Below are 23,231 nucleotides of genomic sequence, written 5' to 3'. Positions count from 1 at the left end.
TGATCAATTTTAAGTTTTGCAGTCGATTAAATTAATTGAACGAATTAAGGTCCATATTCATCAATGCAACTTTGATTTCGATTTAATTTAAATTTTATTTAAGTTGTTTAATATTCCTTATTTAATATTCGATAAGCAATAAGGGCTGTTTTTCTTTTAGAAGACACAAATCGAGACAAGTCAACACACTCGAACAGTCTGACTCCTCCTGAGTAGAGTCGAAAAGTATTGATTGAGTTTATAAATGGAAAGCGAAGTATGTCGCTTATATCTTAATAAATGCTGCTTTCCTTTGAGAGAATACAGTCGACACTTTTAACACAAAGCGACACACTTCGCTTTCCATTTACAAACTCAATCGACACTTTTCGACTCTACTCAGGAAGAGAGTCTGAAACTGTGTTCGAGTTAAATTGTGTCGATTTGTATCGTCTAAAAAGAAAGTAGCCAAAAATGTCGACTGTGTCCTTTAAAAGGAAAGCAGTCAAAAATGGGTCTAGTTTACACGTCAACATTAATCAGATTAATAACATCCGTAGTTATGAAACTGGCCAATCGCAAATATTCTGAAGAATGAAATAATTGTGATTGGTCAGTTTTATAAGTACCGTTAAACCTGATTATGGTAACGTGTAAACGTGTAGTAGATGAAATGATTCTAAAAGCGTTGCAATTAAGTAAACGTGCCTTTGATTGATCAATTCGTAAATTTCTTGGTTCCAATTGGCCAATCAAATGCTCCAACATATTTTTAGCGTCGAATGGATCGCATCTGCCGAAACCGGTCGAACAGACCTATTTTCGTGCCAATAGGTTGGTCAGACTGACATTTTTCGCGGCAACGCACGCGGCGACAGCAACTTGCAGAGAAACTTCCAGAGGAAGGATTGGGAAGCGGTGTTCAGCGGTGTGATCCGTCGTTTCAGTGATCAAGTTCCTTATCGGACGATCTAGGTGAGTTTCTGTATACCAGAATGCGTTCTCGAATTCGTAAATGTTGGTGTCGTCGAATGCTGATCGTGAGCAACGTCGTGATCCTGAGAATCAAGAAGGGCGGGCGGTAAAGAGACCCGGCAAGCGCGTCGCCGTTGACGTCGCCATCTTGGCTTAAACCGCCAAGCCACGCTGATCTTGTTGCAATTCTCGCGCAATCAAGTCGAGATAAGAACCAGATCCACGTGACGATTCCGCGTTCGGATCATTTCCGTCCGGTGGCTATTTCGACCGTTGGATCACTTGCGTTACGTGGTCAAGTCGCTCCGATTTCTCATCGCATCCACGCGCGCTACACCGGTGCCGGGCCGCGATTCACGCAGTTTCTCCGTTTTTGTGTTTACAACTACGAACGTGCACGATCCGAAACCAGTGCTCTTGTGCGACGACGAGTTCTTTACACGCATCCTCCACTTGGACCTGTTCTTCGTCGCTGCACCGGATACCGAACTGTACTAGATAAGACCAGAACTTTCTGTATTGTAAAATAAGCGCGCAATTACGTTTTATTCTTGTCGTTCGACACTAACAAGCGCGTTCTGAATACCTATCTATCTTTTGCCGAACTTCAAACATAAATCGACTGATACCGTTTGTCCAAGTGTATTCTAGGCGTCTAATTCTCTTCCATCGAGATGCTTTCGTCTTTATGTAGACAATTCTTTAATTTTTGTAAATATCTATAGTAAGACTAAGTTGAAATTTTCATATTTACAGTGACATCTCAAAATGAGCAAAGTCAAGGACCCTCCAACCGACAACGAGACAGAAGAGGAGTTCAGTGTTGAAAAGGTCTTGGATAGAAGAGTTGTAAAGGGAAAAGTAAGATCTTATTGTATATTCTCTCAACTATTGATTATTGTGTTACTTCAATTTTTTAAATTTGATATATAGGTGGAATATTTTTTGAAATGGAAAGGCTACTCGAACGACGAAAATACATGGGAGCCAGAAGAGAATTTAGACTGTCCAGATTTGATTGCTCAGTTTGAAGAGCAACGTAAGAAGCAATCTGCTACCTCTGGTAAACGTCACGAGGAGAAGGAACAGAAAAAACGAAAGAGCAATAACACACCGACGCCCACTCAAGCTAAGAAAAAGACCGCTGTGGAAGAGAAAAAACTGGAAGGTAAAGGGAAGGATCGAAAATTTTTGTCATATATATGTATATTTTGCTTCGAGGAAGCAAACCAATATAGAATTTTATTGTATTTGCTAATATGCTTTTCACTTTACAGGATTCGACAGAAATCTAGACCCTGAGCGTATTATCGGCGCGACCGACTCCAGCGGTGAATTAATGTTCCTGATGAAATGGAAAGGAACAGATGATGCGGATCTGGTACCCGCTCGTATCGCCAATGAGAAGTGTCCACAGATCGTGATTAAATTTTACGAAGAACGACTCACATGGCATAGCCCAGCCCACGATGACGAAAACTCTACGAAACCTGACCCGGAGTAGCATTTTGCGTTTATTCACAATTTATTTTTATCATTGCAAAGTATTCCACTGTAACAATTATCTTAGGTTATTTACGAGTTTTCTAACTTTTGTAGAGGTGAAAAATAAATATATGAAACATTTTTTCAAACCACATTAATATAGAACAATATGACATAAAACTGAAATTTAAACGTAAAAAAAGTCGAATCATTATTAATAATATGTAATATATCTATTTTCAAAGTGTGAATTGTAATTATGTAATTCACTGATGTGCACTTCAAAATGTTACTTTTAATAGATATACTTTCAAGCCTGTAGAACATTCTTGTTTTTAAATGATGTGAGATCCTTCGAATTGCTTTATTCTTTTCATATATACCAAATGGTACAAAATGTAACACATGTTGCACATTGTATAAACTTTCTGCTATTTTTACTAGATATATGCGATTTATAGTTCAAATAAATATATAAAATTAAAACAGTAATTATGTAAAGTCATTTTAATTATGAGCAAAGAAGTTGGTGCAGAAGAATATGTAGAGAAAACTTGGACTTTTGCACAAATACTAGATTAGCCATTTTGATCAATACAAAACTGCTAACTGGATTATGTTTCTTAAAATTCTTAAAAAGAATTTTAAATCTATCATTTTACAACAATGATAAATGAGTTCTCGCAAACTTTCTTTTTTACATATTTATTCTTACAAATTTATTACATATTTATTATCGTTTGATTCTTTTAACACGATTATTATTAGATGATCGATTAGATTTTCGCTTATTCTTGAATGATCCAAATGTTCCTTTTATTCGTTCATGTCGTTTCATTTCCCAATCTATTTGTTTAACGGAAGCGCCATCGCTGCTGCTGAAGACGTTACTACCACCGTGCTTTCCCCTCGTTTTATTTTGTTCCTCCAACATCTCTGCGAACTTCTCTGCTGATACAAATATATTGCTATCGATCCCTTTTTTATTTTGCTTTTCTTTACTCTTCGAATCTTTCGCGTTCAGTTTTTTATTCAAACTCGAGATCAATTCATTATCTACGACTTCGTCGTCTTCAGAATCATTAAACTCCATATCGCTTAAATCATCATCTACGTCTTCAAGATCAATATCGCTTAAATCTTGCAAGTCGCCGTCATCATCCACAACATCTTCATCGAGATCTTCAGATGCATCATCGATAATATCGTCATCTTCAAATTGATCATCGTCATCTGCATCATTCTCGTCTTCATCATCATCATCAGACTCATCTGTTTTACCTATTGTAAATGTAATTAATAATAAAGTATATCGTGCATTTATTTTTATAGTTGCACAAAAAAAACCAAAGAAAGCTTGATCAAAGAGGATTTTGCTACTTCTTTTTATAAGCGAGAGAGAGTTAATAAAATACTTTAAATAAGTGTATGTAAAAATAATACAATTACCTTTCTTCTTTCTAGGTATGATATTTGCCGCAATGTCCAAATCATCGAAGTCGTCCATACGACTGGCGCCCATATGATCCAACATATCGTTAAATTCTTCGCTGTTGACGCTGTTTGCGTCTTCATCATCTTCGTCATCGTCTTCTTTTTTGACACGTTTCTTGACCTCGTTCTTTTGCTTCAAATATCGATATAAAAATAACTCGTCTACCGGTATCCGCTCTTCCCTTTCGTCAAGATACGCCGCGCTATCGACCGGAAGAGCTCGTATACCCTTAGGCGAGTATCCGGCACGTCGCGCCAGGGGGTCGTTCTTTTTTTGCACCTTCTTGTCTTCCAACTTTTTTGGATTTTTAAAAACGTACCGATCCAAGAATCGAATTAACGTCAGATCCTCCAAGGGATCACCCGTGTATGCAATCGATTTCCCTGTAAATATAATAATTTTTAATTCTGTATCGAATAATAAATAATATATAATAGAGAAGAGGGTAATATGGCACCCATTTTCATTTTATTGAATAACTTTATTTATAATTAATATTTTCTATTGAAACTTGAACGATTACATTTGTCAAAGTATTGTTTGACAGATTCTAGGCTCAAAGTAACGAGATATTTATTATTTAAGACATGATTTATAAAAATCTAATGCACTGCATAATCGGTGGCAGAAAAAGTGATTGTAATATGGCTATCTATAAAAATAATTAAAAAAAATTAGTTTAGTTTAAAAGAAACACAATATCTTGTTACAAAATTAAACATTTTTAATTTTCCATTGTTCAGAATTTTCTTGATTTAGAATTTTTCTACTTTCAGAAACTTTAAAAATACCATTAGAAATTTCGTTAGAAATATCATTTTATTCCTGTTTAACATGAAACAACAATGTAGTGTCTAGAATGACAATTGATTTATCAAAGAAATATTTAGATATAAAAATTTCACTTAAAAAACCATATTAATGAAATTCCATGTTATTGTTTTAACTTTGTATAACTCGAAATGTGTATAGCCGAATAAAAAGGTAAATAACAAAAAAAAAAAACACTCAAGTATATGTACATTCGTGTGATAACACACTCAAGTTTAAAAATAATGAAGAAGTATGAGTAATTAAAAGTTAAAGGTTTCAAAGTTTAGAAGTGCTCAAAAGCAAAAATGTCTTATAACAATTGTCACTCATTTTGTATTATTATATTAGCATCACTAAAAAAAACGGCGGACTACTAAATGAATGACTCCATAAGCAATTGTTAAAATACGTCATCTAATAACGGAAATAATAGGGGTAACCATATTGTCGACAGTAACCATAATACCCTCTTCTCCTCTATATAAATAAATAATTTCAAGTTTATTACCTTGAATAATCTGATTCGCGAATAAAGCGACGCTCGGATGAAAATGCCTAGATAATGCTTCGAGCTCGGTATTGAGTCCCTTGACTGCTCCCGCGTATAGGGGATTTCGACAAAAAGGATCATATGACTTTATTTCTTCCGCCTCAACTTTTATATCGGTCTCTTTCTTCACATCAGGTTTCGTTTCCGACATATCCGCACCAATCGTAACGTTCGATAACATAATGGAGTTTTCATTTTCTATTTCACAAATGTCTTCCGTATCTGACGAATTGTCGTTTACTTCGCATACTTCATTTTCAACTTTAATAGCCTTATGTGACTTGAGCAATATATGTTTCAAATTTTGGCGGCTTTGAAGAATCTTAGAAACGATGTATAACATAGCACATGCCATATTCGCAGGAAAGTAGAAAGTAATTTGCAAGATTCTTTTGATAAAAGCATATAAACGTAATATACTTTGATCTCTCTGAAGAACTCGATACAACAAGTTAAGGAACACCGCGTGTTTATTCGCTACTCCTATTTGCCGATCGAGTAGCTTCTTGTAAAAAGCTGAGTAAAATCGGTTCGCCTGAGATTCGTCCTTACCTGTTATCTGAAAGCACAATTACTTTGTAATATTAAATGGAAAGTATAAAATATTAATATTGTGCGAATGCTATTTTATGATACCTACTTGATGCAGCAAGCTAAGTGCATTGAGAGAGACATTAAATGAGCCAAGGTGCACTACTTTGTAGATCGAGTCAATATGCTCATTTAATATCTTCGAGTCTATCTTGGCAAAAGGATACGCTCGATTAACGCCCATTAGAATCGCTGCCATCATTCTACTGTCAGGTTCCCCTTTCTTTAAACATGCTTTGAAAAATGCAAAGTACACTTCTATCAGTGTAGCAGCTACCTCCTCGTCGTTTTTATTCAAGACATACTGTGCCAGCAGGCATATAGCATAATACTGAGTACGTTGGCTCACATTTTTTCTAAACAGCAGTTTCTCGACTTCGCGCAGAACTACAAGCTTCATATTCGGATGCTCGTTCAATAGTTTATTGATGCAGAATACAGCTTTAGAGCCAACCTTATTGTTCGGATCGCCGATTTTATTCACAAGTAATTCTAGCAGCTTGTGCTCCTGCTCAGCATTACCTACCAACAGATCAGTCATCGCAGATATGGCTTTCTCACGATTTGTATCAACCGTATCAGAGGCCACAGCAGACAGGTTCTGAACAAAATGTTCGTACTGCTCGCGTAATTGATCCTCAAAGTACCAGTGCGCCAATAATCTATTTTTAGCAGCGTTCGTTTTGACAATAGAATTTCCTTCATTCTCTATATTGAGTCCATCCAAATCCTGTTCTTCCAATTTCAACAACTTGAACTGAGGGTGCAACAGGTCAGTCAGAAAAAGTTCTTTCAATGACATGATAATCATACCACACTGATTGTGCTTGGCGCCTCGCACTTGGGATATCAAAGATACCAGACGGCTCAGATTATATTTCGGATTATCTTGCACCAGCACTATACTGGCTGCTACCTTATCCGAAGTGGTACCCCGTTGCAATGCAGTTTTCAACCATTTTGTCTCCGAATTGTATAATTTAGATTGTTTCAATTGAAAGGCAGCAGTTTCCGCATCCAGACACTTTTTTGCGTCATCCCTTAAGTACAAAATGTCAGCTTCAGATTTGGAATGTTTGCAAGGTCTTTCTGCTTTGGGATACTCTTCGTACCATTTCTGCCTGATACCAGTGGTAGTTTTACCAGTGGTAAAATTATCATCAAATTCTCTCTTCATCTTCTAAAGAAAAATTCTGAAATAATTTTCAAATAAATGTGCGTTTATAAATAAACAGAATCCAATATTTCTTGTAAAATAATAATAATAATAATAAACTTGCAATAGTTGATATAAAATGTAAAATAACAATATAAATGTAAAATAACATGTTATATAGAGCAATATTTGTGTTAACCTCAAAATTTTTTTATTAGACCATTTATTTAAACATGTTAGCGCAAATGTACTCTACATACAAATTGCAGTCGGTTTATGCACGTACTTAACAAATCGTGTTCAATTTATAATAAATATTTTTCTCGAATCCTAACCATGTAATCACCATATAACGTGCTCTTTAAAAAAAAATGAGCAAACGTAAGAGAACTTCACCGCCATCTGTACCATTTTAATAAAAAAAAACTAGTAGCATTTCCGACTTAAAATACCGGAAGTGGCTACATAACACGTGACTATACAAAATTGCGCGAAAATTTTAACCTATACTTTTATGCAATCCTGTATGTACACTTTTGCACTGTGCATTTAATAATTATAAAATAAGTATGCAAGCTTGCAATAAGGTACATTGATATAAAATAAAATGTAAATTTTAACATAATTCTAGAAGCTCTATATACGTTTCCACTTTAACACTCTTCTATTTATAGAAAATATACAATTATTTGACAAATAATCTGTATATCATATTAATTTCGTATCATATTTTATTAAAGCGATATATATAATTTATGTGGCATATATTGTCCCGTGTTTGTCAGATACAAATTTTAAATAACAATGTCATCTAATAGTCAGTATATTTTACATAGAATATATATTCTTGCATCACAGACATTACATTTTGCGAAATAGAACGCTTTCGACGAACGCAGGTTAAATCATTCCAAGATTTCAATAAATGCAATTTATATAACTCATGTTTATAATTAAAAGTTTCTTTAGATTTAATATACAAATTGAGGCAGAATTATAACAGCTCTAATTAATTGCTCTCGAAAATTTTATTAAGAACCTGATTTTGTCGAAAACACTGATAATTATCAAATTAAAGATTGTGTTCAGATATACACGGTACTAAAAATCTATAGTTCACGTTACATATACTAGATTTTTAGTGCTAGCTGTGTATATCTAAACACGATCTAAATAGAAAAAAATTGCTAATTTGAGTCGGAAATAAAAATTGAATCAGAATTGAAGATAAATTATCTATCTTTTCATTGAGCAAAAAGAATTGATAAAAAATAATTTATATTAAATGATACGAATAAATCAAAAGTTAGCCAAGTTAGCTCACTTATTAGCGAAAGCTGAAGGTACAAATAAATAATAATAAATCAAAAGTTAGACAATATGACTAGATTTCAAGAAACAGACATCTAAAAAAAAAGTTTAATAGAAACAGTGAAAAATTGTTTGCACAGATCAATATTATCCTCAAATTATTTTCCCCAAATTTACATTACAATTTAAGCAAATTAAATATGCTTCTCAGCATATAACACTCAGGTTTTATCCCAAATAATATAGCAAATTTTTTAATTGTATGTTAAATAAACATGCAATTCCACATAACAATTGATGTATAAATCTTATGTGGTATTCTTAGCATAAAAAAGTTAAAAAGCTATCGATCCAATCCTCGATGCCTTCTCTTCATTCTTGCATATGGCCCAATTTCAGGATCCATCACAAAATCGTATAAAACAGAAACCCACGAATTATGTTGTGGCAAGTTATCGTAAAATTCCGCGGCTATACGTTTCACCTAAATGAAATAGTTGAAATTATAAATAACAAATTATATTGTATTAACAATCGTATTCAAGCTGTATTATTTTTTTAACATACCTCTGGTAATCTCAAACCAGGCACTGCAGGAAAGTCATGGTGTTCGTTGTGATATCCAACATTGAAAGTAATGAAATTTAGAGGACCGTAATAACTATATGTCTCAAAACCTTTTTTATACATATAATGCTCCGATATAAAATGTCCTGCTACGGGATGTAATCCCATTGCCATGAGAGAGCCAATAAGCAAATAAAACAACACTTTACCACCTGAAAATCAAAATTTTGCTTTTCATTAGTTATTCAGTTTCATAATTTATATCAATTAATATAAAATGTATCTTGATTTCTTTGCAAATTCTGAAACTTACCAAAAAAATACCATACACAGCCATCAAATGTTAATTGTATAACTAAATTTATATATTCCAGAATAGTTGGTATTTTTGGATATGTTATAAGAGGTCGGAATGCATAGAAAAGTGGTTGTAATAGTATCCAACAGAACTTTCCAAAAGTTGTACAAAATAATTTTGCCTCTAACAATGTTGGTAAGTCCGTATTTAATTTTTCATCTCCCTGATACTAAAAATGCCCATATATAATCATATATACAATTAAAAACATAACATATATTGCATTTACAACACAATTTTTAAATTAATTTTTATCATTTTTATTATTTTTCACAATACTCACACGATGGTGTTCAAGATGATATTTTTTAAAACTGATAGATATTGGTATTCCTATTGGCAGATTTGCAAAAAAGCCAAACAGTCGATTAGCCATAGGCCTGGCATGTCCAAAGGCAAGATTATGAGATATCTCATGTATTGCTGCAAAACAGGATGTAACATAAATTAGCATAATACATAGTAAAAAATTATGATGTATTAAACATATTAGCATGTGACTTCACGTCTGTATTAATGAATAAAATACAAACCAAGCATAAGAGAATGGTTTATCACACCTCCAAAGCAGTATGCTAATAGCAAGAGTTTTGAATAGCTCAAATTTTTGATGATAAAGAGCGATAGAAACTGTACCAGTACCATCCCAGTGACAATCCATTTGAAATTTGGATCATACCCAAACAATTGTTTAATTTGTGGATATTTCTCTGAAATAGAAAACATGGTAATTGTTAAGAATACCCACTGCACCTCCGATTTTGACGAAATTAGGCTCATTCGACGCGTTTTCACTCAAAATGAAAGAATCCCCCCCGCGCGGGGGGTGGTAGGGGTGGAAGGTGGGGTGGGGGTGGACCTCGCTCCGCGTAAAAAGCCCCCTATATCATGTAAATTAAAATAACAATTAATTTGGCTGCAAAGCAGACATCTGTGGGGGAGGGTACGCTGGGGGTGGAGAAAGTGGGATGGGGATGGACCTCGCTTCACGTGGAAAGTGCTTTGTATCATGCAAATTAAGATAAAAGTTAATTTCACTGTAAAACAGACATCGGTAGTTTCAACTTTCATGCAAAACAATTTTTTATTTAAAACTAAGATTCAGGTTGGGTTAGGTTAAAAAAAGGGTGGCGGGGGGAGTGGCGAAGCCCCTCCCCCTTTTAAGCATTTACTTTCCGCACGATAACTTAATTAATTTATTCATTTATCACTGAATCACTTATATTGCTCTGTATTTATGTTTCAAATTCGCGCACTTTTTGTATGTGTGTGCCCATGGAGCATGCAAACGTGCCCAAAGCGCATGCTCAGTTTGCTACATAACGCCGAGATAACAGGTATCTTAACCTGTGCAATCGCCAACTTTAACACTTGATATCTCGATTCGCGGGCCAGAGCGACACTTTTTCTTGCCAGATTCTTTCATTTTGAGTGAAAACGCGTTGAATGAGCCTAATTTCGTCAAAATCGGAGGTGCAGTGGGTATTCTTAACAATTACCAAAATTTTACCTTTTATTGCTTTCTCCATCTCTTCTTTGTTCAAAAATAAAGTAATTATTTTAATATTTTTAAATAAAGTAAATATTTCATTATTTTTTCGTATGCAATCGATGTGTCGATGAAAGCACTAAACCGTTGAAAGCGCGTTCCGAATTGCGCATAGACCATATAAGTGGTAATATATTAGAGAGTTTCAATGATTCCGTCTTAAAGTTCTTCTCGATATTTGTGTATAGAATGTGGCGGTAGAAATTTCGAGCAATTATTGTAATAAATATGTATAAATTTTTGAGATAAAGCCGTGCAGACTGCACGCAGCAAAAGCGTCAAGCAGCAGCCAATCAACGAACTCTGCTGCTTGACGCTTGCTACGTGCAGCCTACAGTAAGGCCTGTTCTTTTTAGCTGAACTGGTTGTACTAATTTAGAGTTTATCTTTCTTCTTTCAACGTGAAGGGAATAATATTTATTCAACAAAAATAAGACATGCCGAAAGTACGACGAAGCAAGAAGCCGCCACCAGATGGTTGGGAGCTGATCGAACCGACACTTGAAGAATTGGAGCAAAAGATGCGCGAAGGTGAGTGCTCGCTCTTCGTGAGGTTAACTCAGCTGCTTTGATTTAACAGAAAAGATGCTTCGAGAAATGGTTTCTTTATTTTTTTTATTATAGCCGAGACGGAGCCTCACGAAGGCAAGAGAAAGCAGGAATCGTTATGGCCGATATTTAAAATTCATCATCAAAAATCTCGATATATTTACGACTTGTTTTACAGGAGAAAGGCTATCAGTCGCGGTAAGTTGTAGTACCGTTAAAAAGACGCCTTTAAGACCTATATCACTCATTAGAGATTGAAAATTATAAATTAATCAGATCATTTTAATTTTAATTCGTTTAGTTTTAATCGAATTCTAATTCTCAATCTTTGATTTGCAATAATCTGATACAGGCTTAAAAAAGATCTAAAAGATGTGTCTGATTTCTTTTTACGCTTTCACACATTTCAGAATTATACGACTACTGCTTGAATGAAAATATTGCTGACAAAAACTTGATTGCCAAGTGGAAGAAGGTTGGTTATGAAAACTTGTGTTGCCTGCGCTGCATTCAGACAAGGGACACAAACTTTGGCACAAACTGTATCTGCAGAGTGCCAAAGGGTAAGCTTGAGGAAGGCCGGATAGTAGAGTGCATACATTGCGGTTGCAGAGGCTGCTCTGGTTGAGTGTGACGCCTTCCCATGTAAGGCACTTTTTCTTTATTGCCACAAATTTACATTGTGCGTTCAATGATTATGAAAATAAATCTGTGTGTCTTATATGTTTACTCAATCGTCAAATGCCACTTATTACGCTCTGTAAATCGGGCGGCAAGATACAGCGGCGTTTGTACACGCCAGTCATATGTGACGCATTTGTTTTCAGACTCAATATTCACTCGTAACACGTGAGTATTTTTCCGGAAGGCAGAGATCATAATGACCGTACCAAAACGCATTCTCGGCAGACGCATCAGTTTCTCGTCACCGTCCATGAAGATTTTGCCTTGATGTGTGATCATCAGTGATGCTGCTCTCTTCAGAGTGTCGTGACTACCTTGCGGATCATAAACTAATGCAATACCTTCGTTGTCATTTCCTTCTTGTGGAACTTCTAAAAACTGTGTATGATAGGTAAATTAAAACGTAGGCAAAAAAAATGTAAATAAAATCATTGTGTACAATTACCTTGAATTCAATTATATGATTTGCATCAAATTGAGGACTTTGTGAGAACAACGTACTTATAGTATCTGTGACTTTTGCAGCAATTTTATCGTTAATAATCATATAATTCTCGTTGTCAAGTTCCCAACCTGTAATTATTGTGATTTTTATGATTGCTACATTAATATCTTACATGAAATGCAAAAAGTTTTTAAAATGTCTTTTCTTGACCCAAAAGCGACGTTTGACCTGATTATAATTTATAATATTTAAATATCAGAAGCAAAAAAGCTTTATTTTTACAGAGATTGTCCGCTTTCTCCATACGCACTGTAAGGCGGTATAGAAGTCTGCACGACGTGATGTATACTTCTTGCGACGTTATCCGCTTGTATCTTAACTCTGAGCGTAACTGGTTGACCAATGGGTATATTTCTGATGAAGCAGGAAGTCTCGGATCCTCTGTACACCATCTCAAATTTGCTCGACGCCGGATCAAGAATTTCCCCGTTAGCTTTCTCTACGATGAACTTTTGTTCCTCAGCGAAGTATTCCGGATTAATTACGTGCCATTTGATGAACAAGCCCGCTGGTCTCTCTTCGATGTTCGTTATTTGAACGGGTACTGTGCGAGAAATACAGCCAAGTTTCGAAATCTGCTCCATAATTTCTTCCTTGCACCAGTTTAATGGGCGATCGAAATTTATATTCGGAAGCTCCTCAGAATACGGTACTGCTGGGATCCTTAAAAAATAATTTATATAACATTTAGACTTTGCACCAATGTAGCTTAATTTGAAACTGTTTGACTTTCTATCTTTTTCTAAAAATTAGTAAAAAAATGTTTAAAATTAAATTATGTTGATGCAAACGGACTTTAGTTTCTGAGATAATTTTTATGATCCTTATACTACAATCGCAAAGTTCTCACCTGCCTATATCGTTACTTGCAGAAATAATCTTTCCAAATTTGTTCGCGCTGTATCGATTAGGATGTCGTAGAATATCCTCGCTCATTGATATGATATTCTGTGCATTTTGTACCTGCGTCTCTACTTCTCTTCTACAAGCCCTCAATGGTATCAAACTCTCGTGTTTGTGAATTTCTGTCTCCAGTATGAGCTGTTCGCGTCTCTTATTAATCTTGTAGCATACATCATCTAATAAAGATTGAAACGTCCCATCTATATCTTTTAACGTTTTTGTCATACTATTTTCTATCTGATAAAATAATTTCCTCGTATTAATATAGTTATCAAGTGTAAAAATAAGCAATTTTAAGGAAATAAAGTTAATTAGCTTTATTTACCTGCTGATCAGCAATGTCGAGATCTTTCAATTGATAATCCAATTTTACTATATATTCTTGTGCAGATTGTATAATGCCCTTGATATTTTCTTCCACATTCTGAGGCAATGTTTCACCTTTTTGTGTGAAAGTATCTTCTGCATCAAGACGTGGAACGTCTGTGCTCTTTTTATCTATATTTCTTTCATATTGATTTAATTTCTTTAATGCATAAGTTAATCTCATCAGAAGTTCTTCCTTCTTCGTCTTTTCATTACCGTTATCGAGTATCATAGAATTTTTACTAGAAATATTTGGCGTTAATGGTTTTATCATGTATTTATGCAATAATTCTTCACAATTGTTGATTTGCTCTAGTTCTAATTTATCTGACAGCTTTTGTTTGGTCAGTGTTTCTAAAATTTGTTCCATATGTCCTGGAAAAATAAACAACAATTTAAATTAACATATAAAGTTATTCATAATATTAAAATATATATTTTCACAAATTAAATTTTCTGTATTAATTACAAATATTGTTTAATTAAATCGTGCCAAGAATATTTTGCATGGGAATCATTAGGGTCAGCTTGAATTTCTTTCTCAGAAAACGTTTGGGTCTGCTGATTGTTTAATATCAAATATTTCTCCAATTTTTTTTCTGGATATCTCGCATAATCTTGTAGTTTATCGTCTTTTTCATAATTGTCAATTTTAACTATATTCGCGTCACAATTCTTATTCGGTGTCAGTAATATGCCACTCCAATAATCTTGATCGTTATAATCGTGCAGAGACGCTTGAGTACTAATCCCTACAATTTGCCAGGAATATTTAATGCTGCACATTTTATACGCAGACTTGTCCTCCATATCGCTATTTAATAAATCTTGTAACAAGGTATATGACGTCTGTGTGCTTGTTCCAATGACTTGCCAAGAATATTTTATTTTGCAGTCATAAGGATGTTTGCCATTTCTCTTAATAATTTTTATTTCACGTGCGTCACTCTCTTCTCTTTGAGAAGGTGGCATCCAATTATCTATTTCCCGTGAATATTTAATATCATTTGCAGTTTTATCTTCGTTCCATTTATGACGTTTTATTACATTTCTCTTATCAGCAAGATTGTCATTATCAGCCTGAATTTTGGCTGCATTGCAATTGTGGGCAGAAGACCACTTTGTGTTGATAGACTTCAAATGAGATTGTGCAAACTGTGGGAAGTTATTTCCTGGCAGAATATCATTTTCATAATGTAATACATTTATTTCATATTCACTGTTACTAGAATGCAAATGATTTGACGATGTACTAGATACTAACTTCTTCCTATTTACGATATTGCCAAATGATTTCTTATTTTCAGTCTTGAAGCTTGACATTGATGATAGTATCGACACTGTGGAAATAGTGTTTGCAATATCGTGGAACGATTGACTTGGTAATGAGACAACTGGTTTGTTCATAACGCTACTAATTGCTACTATCTTTGGCGAAAGTGCAAATGTGTCTTTGTGTTTCGTCTGACTTTCCTTCATCTGCAACAGATCACACTTCCTTGATAATTTTATAGATCTTGAACTTGCTTTATGTAGATCTTTGCCATCTGTCAATGGTTCAGACTGCAGGAGCACTGTATTGGGAAACTGTAATGCATTATTCCTTTTCCTGCGAGATAATCTCTTCGATGGATATGTATTTTGTGATATACTAGTTTGTTTGATATTCAAGGAATCAGTCTTTCCAGAAGTAGTACATTTTGTACTTTGATTCTTGGGTTTCCAGTGGTCGATTTTTTTTACCTACAGTTTTGAACTTTAAATTTAGAAAAAGTGATTAAAACTTTAAACAAGATTTTTAGTATGTTTCAAGATTGCATTATAAAATATGCATGATAAAACAAAGAAATGCGAAACTATCTTTAGAATTACAGAGTTTTTGATTGACCTCGAGCAAGTTTTCCAAGGGATTGTACAATGTATGCAATGGTGTCTCTGAGAACAGTGCAGGATTGTTTGTGTAGTTTTGCGCTCTTAGAATTTGACGCCTGTTCTCTAAGGAGGGAGTGTCGTAGGTCTGCTTGACAGACACAGGTTTTATGATAGGTACCATTACATTTTTGGTATACATTACTGCATCTGGCTTAATAATCCATCTCATTGGATTATGTTGATTAACAACTTTTAAACATCTGCCTTTTATTGGAGTTGAATCTCCCATGTTGAATGTTTCTATAGTATAGAAATACATTATACACTAAGAAGCTCCAATATGCATGTTTTAAAAAATGATAACCTATAAACTGAAAATATTTTGATTTCGAGGATTAAATGTAGGATCGAAGCAAGTCACTCTTTTATTCTTTATAAATATATCTCATTCTACAAACGTAAAGAGAGAATTTGAAATATATACAATGTAAAATAAAACATATCTTTATAAAACATAATTTATAAAATTTGTTAAACAAAACGCTTTATTACACCCAAGTTATATTATAAGTAATATCGCGTTAAAAAAGACGATTAATTACGACAACAGTATTTTATAAAGTCCACGCGTCTTACAAAATCGTGTAAATAACTTATATCGGAAAAAGGAAAGAGATTGAGGAAAGCATGTCAGTATGCATATATATAATTTCAATATATACTTACAGAACGTCAGAAATTAACTGAGATAATTAAAGCTGGAAATCTGGCAAGAATGGGCGATACACGATAGAAATTTGGAGCGCAACCGCGGATGATTTTGCCGAAAGATTATGACATTTGAAACGCACGGGTAATCGCGGATCTCCACGGGCGGTGCATCTTGTCTTGCACTGGACCGTTCTAAATATAACCAAAGCAGGCATGATATCATGGGCTTGAAACGGATAATTACTACGCATCGTAATTCCCAGTCGCGTAAAACTTAACATTAGTTACAGGTTTACTACATCATTTATAGAAATTACATTATAAATATGTTTGACATAATTATAATTATAATTATGTATAAACATTATAATGTTTATATTACTATATTTAAATGACAAAAAGTACATTTTCTCATTACATTATTTACATGTTGTATCGTATTTAAATTTCATATAATACAATCCAATATCACATGATCTTCCCTGATATTAAATAAAAATTAAAATATATGTGAAACAATAATACATGTAACTATACACAATAATAACTTTAACAATAATACGTAAGATAAAAACAATGTATTATTTTGATACCTCTGACACTTTTTAGATCTTTCTCATATTCAATCTTCATTAAATATATTTATATATATAATTTTCACAGAAAGAATTTCAAAATCTCATCAGCTTCTAAATCCTTTATCACAAATTTTTCCGCGGCACGTTTACGTTAGATAATATAAATATACTCCTACGCCAAACTACATGTATTATTAAAGTTGTCTGCTATAAAACTTCGTTATACGCCAGTTCTTGCTAGAAGTAGACGAAATGATTATGTGATAAAACGTGGTTCTGAAGGGCGTGTGTGTGTAATTAAAGTTTCGTAGAGAATTGTTAGGCTGCACGTAAGTTTTCGTTTCTGAAAATTTTTCATTTAGCGAAGTTAATTCTGCCGCTTTAGAAGTTGATCAATTTGCATTTTGTACATCTCCTTAATGTCTTCAAGGTCCAGTCGTAATTCCTGATTCTCCTCAACCTTCTCGCCATACATTTGCAACAACGCGTCATATCTGGTTTGTGTTTCGTTAAGATTTTCGTTGAGTGCCTGGGTTTCCGCAACGCTGACGCTCAAATCCTCGACCTTCAAAGTTAACGTTGCCAATTCCGAATTCAGAGCATCCCTCTCTGCGTTTCGTCGAGATAACTCCCACTGAAGTTGTTGTATTTCACCTGCAATAAAGTCAAAATTAATGAACTGAAGATTAAATACTGAATAATAAAAAAGGAAATCAGCAATAACAATAAACATGTTTAACAAAATACATAAGCTTACCATCTCTTTGTTTCAATTGTGCTTGCAAGTTTTCGAAAATCGACGTACTACTCGAACTCGTTATAATGCTCTCATATGGTATTGGAGGAAATCTGCCAGAATTATTATCAAATACTGAATCGCTAAACTAAAAAAAAAAGTTTTGCATTATATACAGATTAACTGTTGACGATTTCGTACATACATATATATAATAACATTTTTATACATACACCTGGCCAGGCACTATTCGCACTACTGACAGATTCTTGTCCTATACTGAGAGTAGGGCTAAATCGTGATTCTTCGTCAGTATTTTGTTGCTGTTCTAATATTGCATTATTTCTCCTTCGTTCTGCATCAGTCGCTGCCTTCTCTACGGCTAATTTATTTTCCAGCGCGTTTATCTCTCTCTTCAATTCCTGCACATGACTGGAATGTGACTGCTCGAGAGTATTTATTGTACTTTGGTGTCTGCAATTTGAATTTTGTTGTAGATTGCGTATCACGTCTCAAAAAAATGTGTCTATACACTCTAAACACTTACTCTTTATTTTGCTCTAACAATTTCTCGTTTTCCTCTTTTAATGTGTCGTGCGATTCCTGCAATTTCGATCTTTCCTTCTCTTTTACATTGAGCTTTGATTCTAAATGCGATTCTTTGGATTTCAGATTAACATTCTCTTCTCTCAGAAGACGATCCATCTCGATTAAATTCTCGACTTTAGATTGCAATTCAATATTTTTCTCTGATAAAACCTTCTCCTGTTTCATGAAACTATTGGATTTATGTAATAAGTTCGCTTGAAGTTGTTCTATCTGTCTTAATAAAGGTTTTGTTGCTATCGAGACTGATTCGGATAATTCTTCACTTCTGGCCTCTGCGGCTTCTAATCGTTTAAGTAATTCGTTGTTTTCGTACTTAAAAAATTCTTCCCTCCTATATCACAAAAAATACATATATATAGATATTGTTAGAATTGAAATTATTTACTAATAGTGCATCTAATATACAATATTTACTTGACATGAGCTTCTTCAGCTTGACGATATTTCAATTTTAAATCCTCCACTTGTGCAAATAACTGGCACGACTCACCCGCATTGTCTACGGCTTCTTTCAATTCCTCCTCAGTGGCTAGCAATTTTTTCTTTGTTTCTGCTAATTCCCTATTACACAAAAATGTTTATCATATACATCGGTCGATTTATTTTAAAATTAAATTACTCTACACTCACACTTTGGCAGCTTCCAAGCTGTTCTTATAAGCCTCCATCTTATGCATCGTATTATCCAATTTTTCTTGTAACGTTAGTATTTCCTTCTCTTGTTTCTTTGTTTTTGCTGTTAGCATATGAACGGCTTCTATTTGACTGCGCTCTACCTCCTCCTTCGCGTGCAACGACCGTTTCAATCTCTCCAATTCCGTATTTTGTTCCTCTATTTGCTCTCTGAAAAAAATAATTAAAAAAATAAAATTTGCGATGAATATAACTATTTGCCAATAAATTGTAATTATTTGCTTTTAATATGATCAAGACAACAACAACAAAAAAATGATACAAAAGATATAATACTTTTGACTTTTTATCGTCGCGTCAGTCTCTTTTTCTTTTACGCGCAGCTTTTTTATAATATTGCTATGTTGAAGTTGTTGCTTGCTGAGTTTCTCGCCTTCCTCGCGAAGCTCCTTTATGATCTCATCCTTTTCCGCATTTATATTAGACATCTCCTGCGATGATAAACGTGATGCCGCTTCCAACTTCAACTGATCTAAATTTTTTCTCAATTGATCGCGTTCCCTTATCGCTTGCTGAAACTTCCTCTCCAATGCCGACAAACGTTGCGTGTATTCATCTGTGATTTGATTTATATTTTGATTTTGCTCCGCGTGTTTTTCAAAATTCTCAAGTTGTCTGTAAAATATATATGTTCATGATATCTGTTATTCGAAGAAAGAATATTTTAATTTAAGTACGATAATCTTACTTCATTAAATTTGCATTTTGCTCATGTAGTTCCATATTCATTCTGCTCACGTCAATCAACTTTGATTCTCTTGCTTCTAAAATTTCGGTCATCTCCTGTATACGTTTCAATAGTTTTTCAATTTCCATATTTGCTTCATCCGATCCTACGCTGATTTCGCTTAATTCTCGAGAATGACCTCGGGTCTTTAAAGTTTTCGTTAGCAAATCACCACCCTTACTCAATTGCAGTTTTGCTGGACTCTGTCGCGATTGGGTCGAACTCGAATCTCCATTAGGACTGTTGTCAAAAATAATACGTTAATTATTGGTACATTGAACAGAAACATGTTATTGTACTCATATAAATATGGTGCTACCTAGATATTATCTCAATATCGCTCGATGTTGTAGTTTCTAATTCGTCTCCGCTCGTATGTCCGCTGGCTTGATCAGATCCTATTTTTACCAGATCGGAACGGCTGTAAAAGAAAATTTTTTTTTTTAATAAAAAAAAGTTGTTATAAATTTAAATGGTACATGTGAATTAAATAATACCTTTCTGACGATATAGGTGAATTTTCTCGCGGTACTTCTGCGCAATGGGACTCCATATCGAGTATTTCACTTTTCTCGACCATAGCATCAGCTAGCATAGTTTTCACATAAGAACTAGTAGTCAAAGGGGTCTCTAAGACTTTGGAATCGTTTGTACAGATTAACGTCGCGTTATCCTCTGAACTGCTCTCTATTAAAGTACCTTCTCTGCTCGAATCAGTAGACATTAAATACTGATCAGTATTACTCTCAGTCATCTTTGTTTCTTCGACGTTCTCGACTTGACTGTCTGGATCCGGCGGCTCTATAGTGGTACTCATTAATTGGGAAAAGGTGGAAACATCAGGTTTATCATTTACTCCCTCTAAATGGTCCAATTTACGAATTGGTTGTGTGGTAATCGGCTCGAGCGTCAGATGCAAATTGTGTTTCTCTTTTAACGAATCAAGACTCAAATTTAACTTGCTTTCTATAGAAGTTTTTACCGAAGTTTGCCTATCATCCGGACACGAATCATGCATCTTTATAGGTATCTTCACATTCATATCAGTCAATTCCATTTTATTCTTGACCATGTCCAATTGTTGTAATGGCTCAAGTACCGTCATGACTGTATTTTCGGAAGCCGAAGTATAAGAATCTTCAGCCAAACTCACTTCGTCCGGCTCATCTATATCCGGTATTACCTCGACGCTTTCGGGGGAAGTTTTCGAGCTGTCTGCTGCGTGTGACAAGCTTTTATTAGTGTCAAAGCTAGAGAACGCGCTGGGTGACGGTGTACTGTCAATGCTGTAAGGACTGACATTCAACGTTTTGACTTCTTCCATTGGAGATTCATATGGAGAGATATCGGATGATGAAGCTTCTGCGAATTGATCTTTTGGCAGATGTAACGTATCGGTGTCTACGCATGGTGTGGCGCATTCGTTTCCATCCAAAATAGGAGACAACTCTAAATTCTTTGAATCTATTGGAGACAAAAAAGGACTGCTGTCGCTCTTCCAATCCCCTAGGATCTCCACGGAGCTCGGCGACGTTACAAGACTGTCTGGCAGTATCTCGACTGATTCGGAATTCACTTTGATGTCGACGACGGAAGGACTTAATGAATTAGTAACGGAATTAAGATCCGATTCCGGTGTGGTGGTACAATCGGTATTGGATTGCGAGCCAAGTATCTCCACGCTCTCCAGGCTCTTTTTATCGCTCTCCAAGGAAACATGAGGTACTTTATGGAACACATTAGTAGGACTTAACGTAAGATTAATATCGTTGCTTTCCGATACTACTTCGCATTGGCCTTCCTCTTCATTGGTGCTCGTCGTAGAATCACTGTCAGTACTATCTACCGTTGCTGCATAGTACACTTGCTCCAAGTCTAAACTGGCACTTTTAGTTACAATCTTATCAGTACTAATAGAAACAACATTGTCCAGAGATGACTGTTCTGACAACGTACAAGATTCTGATGCAATTTTATCATCAGATTCTTTAGACATGCTACGATTAGTATTTACAGATTCGCTGATAGCATTAAACTCTTCTTTATCCTCTTTATGTACAGATTCACTCTTTGCTATCGTGGATTTTGAGTCTTTCGTCGCCAATTTTTCAGGGGCGGAAGTAGAAGACACCATGCTTTGTTGCTGTTCATCTTGACTGGAGGTACTTTGCAGGGACTTGGAATGCTTGACGGTCTTCCAACCATTTCCATCTACAACCTTTGAAGGTTCGAAAAACGAACCTGTAAAACTACCCCAAATACTGCTTGTGTTTGGTTGCTTCTGTGAATTACTGTCGCGTTTACTGGTATCCTGTTCAGTCTGCAACCCCCAACTCGCGAAAAAATCTGAAGACTCATCTGTTTGCGACTGAATCACCTTCGGTTCCTCCTCCTTGATATCCAAAGCCTTGTCTATGGTCTTCTGCGCTCCTTTCAGAGCGGACTTTGCCAAATTGGCAAACCCTGTGGCATCAAACCAACTCATGTTTTATGCCTACAATAAGAAAAATAGCGTGAATCACAAACTCTGTTCTGTTAATCATACTGTTAATCATAAATCACACTGTAAACTTTAAACCCAGGAGTAGTCACTTGGGGTATGTTTCACATCCCAGTAGTGAGAAAATAAAACTCGATACAGTGGTTTTCGTTACCGATCGAGAATTTGTATCTACTTTTTCCATTTCTTCTTACATAAAAAAAAAATATTGAGTATAAATTTATATACGTATTGTTCTCAAATAAATTATAGGGCAGATAATTGTTTATGTAAAAAAACTAGGTGATTAGTCATCTAGTGGAATACCAAAAGTTCAATGTTTAAACTGCATGAGACATAAACATAAATAATATTCCCGCGAAAGGCGTACAACGAGGTTACATTAAACAAGGTCGTGCGTGCTCTTTAAGCCGACGTAAATCCCCGGCAGGACTCGCGAATGTCCAGGCTCTCAAAAACATGCATCGCATAACGCGCCGTTACGTGGCACTTTCTCTTTCCTTATCCAAACACGTTACCACGATTGACGTACATGACATCCTCCGGGGCGACGATCGTGTGGCCGCGAATTTGCGTTGAAGGATCCTCCTCTTTTTCCCTTCACTGCTGACCGACCTAAGTGTCGACTGTCAAAATGCATTTAGCAGCCGACATGTTCGCGACTGTTCGCGAGGAGTGCCGTGCTGTCGTGGCCAATGTCGTCAACCTGCGTTCCTCACAGTCTTCGTCAGTGTTTCCTCCCTTGTCCTTTTTGCCGCTCGTGCCGACGATCTCCACCTGATCGCGCTTTCTCGATCGAGGACGCGAAATGCAACGTGCGATCGATCACGCAATACGTAGCGCACGTACAACCTAAACTTTACGACGCGAAAACATCGGGATTAGATTTGCACTTTCGACGCGCTCTCTGCACTTTCTCACTCTGTCTCTTTCCTTCTCCTTTCGCTCTCTTTCTATTCTAACCTATAT

General features: G+C 35.3%; 6 protein-coding genes across 19 annotated transcripts; 2 read left to right on the top strand and 4 right to left on the bottom strand.

The window, feature by feature from the left end:
- The first annotated feature begins 799 nt into the window (after window positions 1–799).
- LOC105197395 (chromobox protein homolog 1) lies at window positions 800–2,760 on the top strand. 4 transcript variants are annotated; one of them, XM_011163714.3, is made up of 4 exons: window positions 800–954; window positions 1,711–1,815; window positions 1,888–2,122; window positions 2,232–2,760. In XM_011163714.3, exons 2-4 carry the CDS (start codon window positions 1,723–1,725, stop codon window positions 2,456–2,458), a joined length of 555 nt encoding a protein of 184 aa, XP_011162016.1. In that variant the 5' UTR covers window positions 800–954; window positions 1,711–1,722; the 3' UTR covers window positions 2,459–2,760. The 4 variants fall into 4 exon arrangements, with proteins under 4 accessions (XP_011162016.1, XP_011162013.1, XP_011162015.1 ...); XM_011163711.3 differs by having other exon boundaries at window positions 1,888–2,128; XM_011163713.3 differs by lacking the exon at window positions 800–954 and adding an exon at window positions 1,090–1,445 and having other exon boundaries at window positions 1,888–2,128.
- A 368-nt stretch (window positions 2,761–3,128) lies between these two features.
- On the bottom strand, window positions 3,129–7,472 carry LOC105197394 (CCAAT/enhancer-binding protein zeta). 7 transcript variants are annotated; one of them, XM_011163708.3, is made up of 5 exons: window positions 7,331–7,472; window positions 5,938–7,081; window positions 5,256–5,856; window positions 3,889–4,317; window positions 3,173–3,720 (listed from the first exon to the last, which is right to left on the bottom strand). In XM_011163708.3, the coding sequence occupies exons 2-5, from the start codon at window positions 7,063–7,065 to the stop codon at window positions 3,173–3,175; spliced, it is 2,706 nt and encodes a 901-aa protein (XP_011162010.1). In that variant the 5' UTR covers window positions 7,066–7,081; window positions 7,331–7,472. The 7 variants fall into 7 exon arrangements, with proteins under 7 accessions (XP_025986890.1, XP_011162010.1, XP_039302201.1 ...); XM_039446267.1 differs by having other exon boundaries at window positions 5,938–7,068; window positions 7,331–7,463; XM_011163709.3 differs by having other exon boundaries at window positions 7,244–7,462.
- Window positions 7,473–7,757: 285 nt separating this feature from the next.
- On the bottom strand, window positions 7,758–11,041 carry LOC105197389 (sphingolipid delta(4)-desaturase DES1). 2 transcript variants are annotated; one of them, XM_039446270.1, is made up of 6 exons: window positions 10,791–11,041; window positions 9,814–9,990; window positions 9,564–9,703; window positions 9,236–9,449; window positions 8,923–9,134; window positions 7,758–8,839 (listed from the first exon to the last, which is right to left on the bottom strand). In XM_039446270.1, exons 1-6 carry the CDS (start codon window positions 10,807–10,809, stop codon window positions 8,699–8,701), a joined length of 903 nt encoding a protein of 300 aa, XP_039302204.1. In that variant the 5' UTR covers window positions 10,810–11,041; the 3' UTR covers window positions 7,758–8,698. The 2 variants fall into 2 exon arrangements, with proteins under 2 accessions (XP_039302204.1, XP_039302205.1); XM_039446271.1 differs by having other exon boundaries at window positions 8,635–8,839; window positions 9,814–9,910; window positions 10,791–10,923.
- LOC105197391 (protein BUD31 homolog) lies at window positions 10,937–12,537 on the top strand. 2 transcript variants are annotated; one of them, XM_039446272.1, is made up of 5 exons: window positions 10,937–11,048; window positions 11,237–11,360; window positions 11,454–11,576; window positions 11,789–12,023; window positions 12,206–12,537. In XM_039446272.1, the coding sequence occupies exons 2-4, from the start codon at window positions 11,267–11,269 to the stop codon at window positions 12,004–12,006; spliced, it is 435 nt and encodes a 144-aa protein (XP_039302206.1). In that variant the 5' UTR covers window positions 10,937–11,048; window positions 11,237–11,266; the 3' UTR covers window positions 12,007–12,023; window positions 12,206–12,537. The 2 variants fall into 2 exon arrangements, with proteins under 2 accessions (XP_039302206.1, XP_011162006.1); XM_011163704.3 differs by lacking the exon at window positions 10,937–11,048 and having other exon boundaries at window positions 11,073–11,360.
- Window positions 11,998–16,601, bottom strand: LOC105197392. 2 transcript variants are annotated; one of them, XM_026131114.2, is made up of 6 exons: window positions 14,306–14,447; window positions 13,796–14,211; window positions 13,418–13,707; window positions 12,818–13,230; window positions 12,508–12,635; window positions 11,998–12,440 (listed from the first exon to the last, which is right to left on the bottom strand). In XM_026131114.2, exons 2-6 carry the CDS (start codon window positions 14,204–14,206, stop codon window positions 12,105–12,107), a joined length of 1,578 nt encoding a protein of 525 aa, XP_025986899.1. In that variant the 5' UTR covers window positions 14,207–14,211; window positions 14,306–14,447; the 3' UTR covers window positions 11,998–12,104. The 2 variants fall into 2 exon arrangements, with proteins under 2 accessions (XP_025986899.1, XP_025986898.1); XM_026131113.2 differs by lacking the exon at window positions 14,306–14,447 and adding an exon at window positions 16,435–16,601 and having other exon boundaries at window positions 12,000–12,440.
- A 185-nt stretch (window positions 16,602–16,786) lies between these two features.
- On the bottom strand, window positions 16,787–23,118 carry LOC105197388 (TATA element modulatory factor). Of its 2 annotated transcripts, none has more exons than XM_039446263.1 (11): window positions 22,781–23,118; window positions 20,260–22,256; window positions 20,082–20,183; window positions 19,724–20,002; window positions 19,312–19,650; window positions 18,973–19,185; window positions 18,757–18,903; window positions 18,281–18,673; window positions 17,967–18,207; window positions 17,755–17,881; window positions 16,787–17,651 (listed from the first exon to the last, which is right to left on the bottom strand). In XM_039446263.1, exons 2-11 carry the CDS (start codon window positions 22,245–22,247, stop codon window positions 17,365–17,367), a joined length of 4,116 nt encoding a protein of 1,371 aa, XP_039302197.1. In that variant the 5' UTR covers window positions 22,248–22,256; window positions 22,781–23,118; the 3' UTR covers window positions 16,787–17,364. The 2 variants fall into 2 exon arrangements, with proteins under 2 accessions (XP_039302197.1, XP_011162004.1); XM_011163702.3 differs by having other exon boundaries at window positions 22,795–23,117.
- Window positions 23,119–23,231: the final 113 nt, after the last annotated feature.

This window comes from Solenopsis invicta, chromosome 2 (genome assembly GCF_016802725.1).
Source record: "Solenopsis invicta isolate M01_SB chromosome 2, UNIL_Sinv_3.0, whole genome shotgun sequence".
NCBI classification, from domain to species: domain Eukaryota; kingdom Metazoa; phylum Arthropoda; class Insecta; order Hymenoptera; family Formicidae; genus Solenopsis; species Solenopsis invicta.
This window is presented reverse-complemented; position numbering and strand designations above follow the sequence as displayed.

Excerpts from the sequence above, each read along its gene's own strand:
- LOC105197388 (XM_039446263.1), bottom strand. The coding sequence starts at position 22,247 with ATGAGTTGGTTTGATGCCACAGGGTTTGCCAATTTGGCAAAGTCCGCT. Across the intron at positions 19,186-19,311 it reads GCGACGATAAAAAGTCAAAA|AGAGCAAATAGAGGAACAAA; the intron begins GTATTATATCTT and ends TATTTTTTTCAG. Across the intron at positions 18,904-18,972 it reads AGCTTGGAAGCTGCCAAAGT|GGAATTAGCAGAAACAAAGA; the intron begins GTGAGTGTAGAG and ends TTTGTGTAATAG.
- LOC105197392 (XM_026131113.2), bottom strand. The coding sequence starts at position 14,206 with ATGGAACAAATTTTAGAAACACTGACCAAACAAAAGCTGTCAGATAAA. Across the intron at positions 13,231-13,417 it reads GCAAGTAACGATATAGGCAG|GATCCCAGCAGTACCGTATT; the intron begins GTGAGAACTTTG and ends TTATTTTTTAAG. Across the intron at positions 12,636-12,817 it reads GACTTCTATACCGCCTTACA|GTTGGGAACTTGACAACGAG; the intron begins GTGCGTATGGAG and ends CAATAATTACAG.
- LOC105197394 (XM_011163708.3), bottom strand. The coding sequence starts at position 7,065 with ATGAAGAGAGAATTTGATGATAATTTTACCACTGGTAAAACTACCACT. Across the intron at positions 4,318-5,255 it reads CGCGAATCAGATTATTCAAG|GGAAATCGATTGCATACACG; the intron begins GTAATAAACTTG and ends TTATATTTACAG. Across the intron at positions 3,721-3,888 it reads CATACCTAGAAAGAAGAAAG|GTAAAACAGATGAGTCTGAT; the intron begins GTAATTGTATTA and ends CATTTACAATAG.
- LOC105197391 (XM_039446272.1), top strand. The coding sequence starts at position 11,267 with ATGCCGAAAGTACGACGAAGCAAGAAGCCGCCACCAGATGGTTGGGAG. Across the intron at positions 11,361-11,453 it reads GGAGCAAAAGATGCGCGAAG|CCGAGACGGAGCCTCACGAA; the intron begins GTGAGTGCTCGC and ends TTTTTATTATAG. Across the intron at positions 11,577-11,788 it reads GAGAAAGGCTATCAGTCGCG|AATTATACGACTACTGCTTG; the intron begins GTAAGTTGTAGT and ends CACACATTTCAG.
- LOC105197389 (XM_039446270.1), bottom strand. Across the intron at positions 9,450-9,563 it reads ATCATCTTGAACACCATCGT|TATCAGGGAGATGAAAAATT; the intron begins GTGAGTATTGTG and ends GGGCATTTTTAG. Across the intron at positions 9,135-9,235 it reads CTGTGTATGGTATTTTTTTG|GTGGTAAAGTGTTGTTTTAT; the intron begins GTAAGTTTCAGA and ends TTTGATTTTCAG.
- LOC105197395 (XM_011163711.3), top strand. The coding sequence starts at position 1,723 with ATGAGCAAAGTCAAGGACCCTCCAACCGACAACGAGACAGAAGAGGAG. Across the intron at positions 1,816-1,887 it reads GAAGAGTTGTAAAGGGAAAA|GTGGAATATTTTTTGAAATG; the intron begins GTAAGATCTTAT and ends TTTGATATATAG. Across the intron at positions 2,129-2,231 it reads GAAAAAACTGGAAGGTAAAG|GATTCGACAGAAATCTAGAC; the intron begins GGAAGGATCGAA and ends TTCACTTTACAG.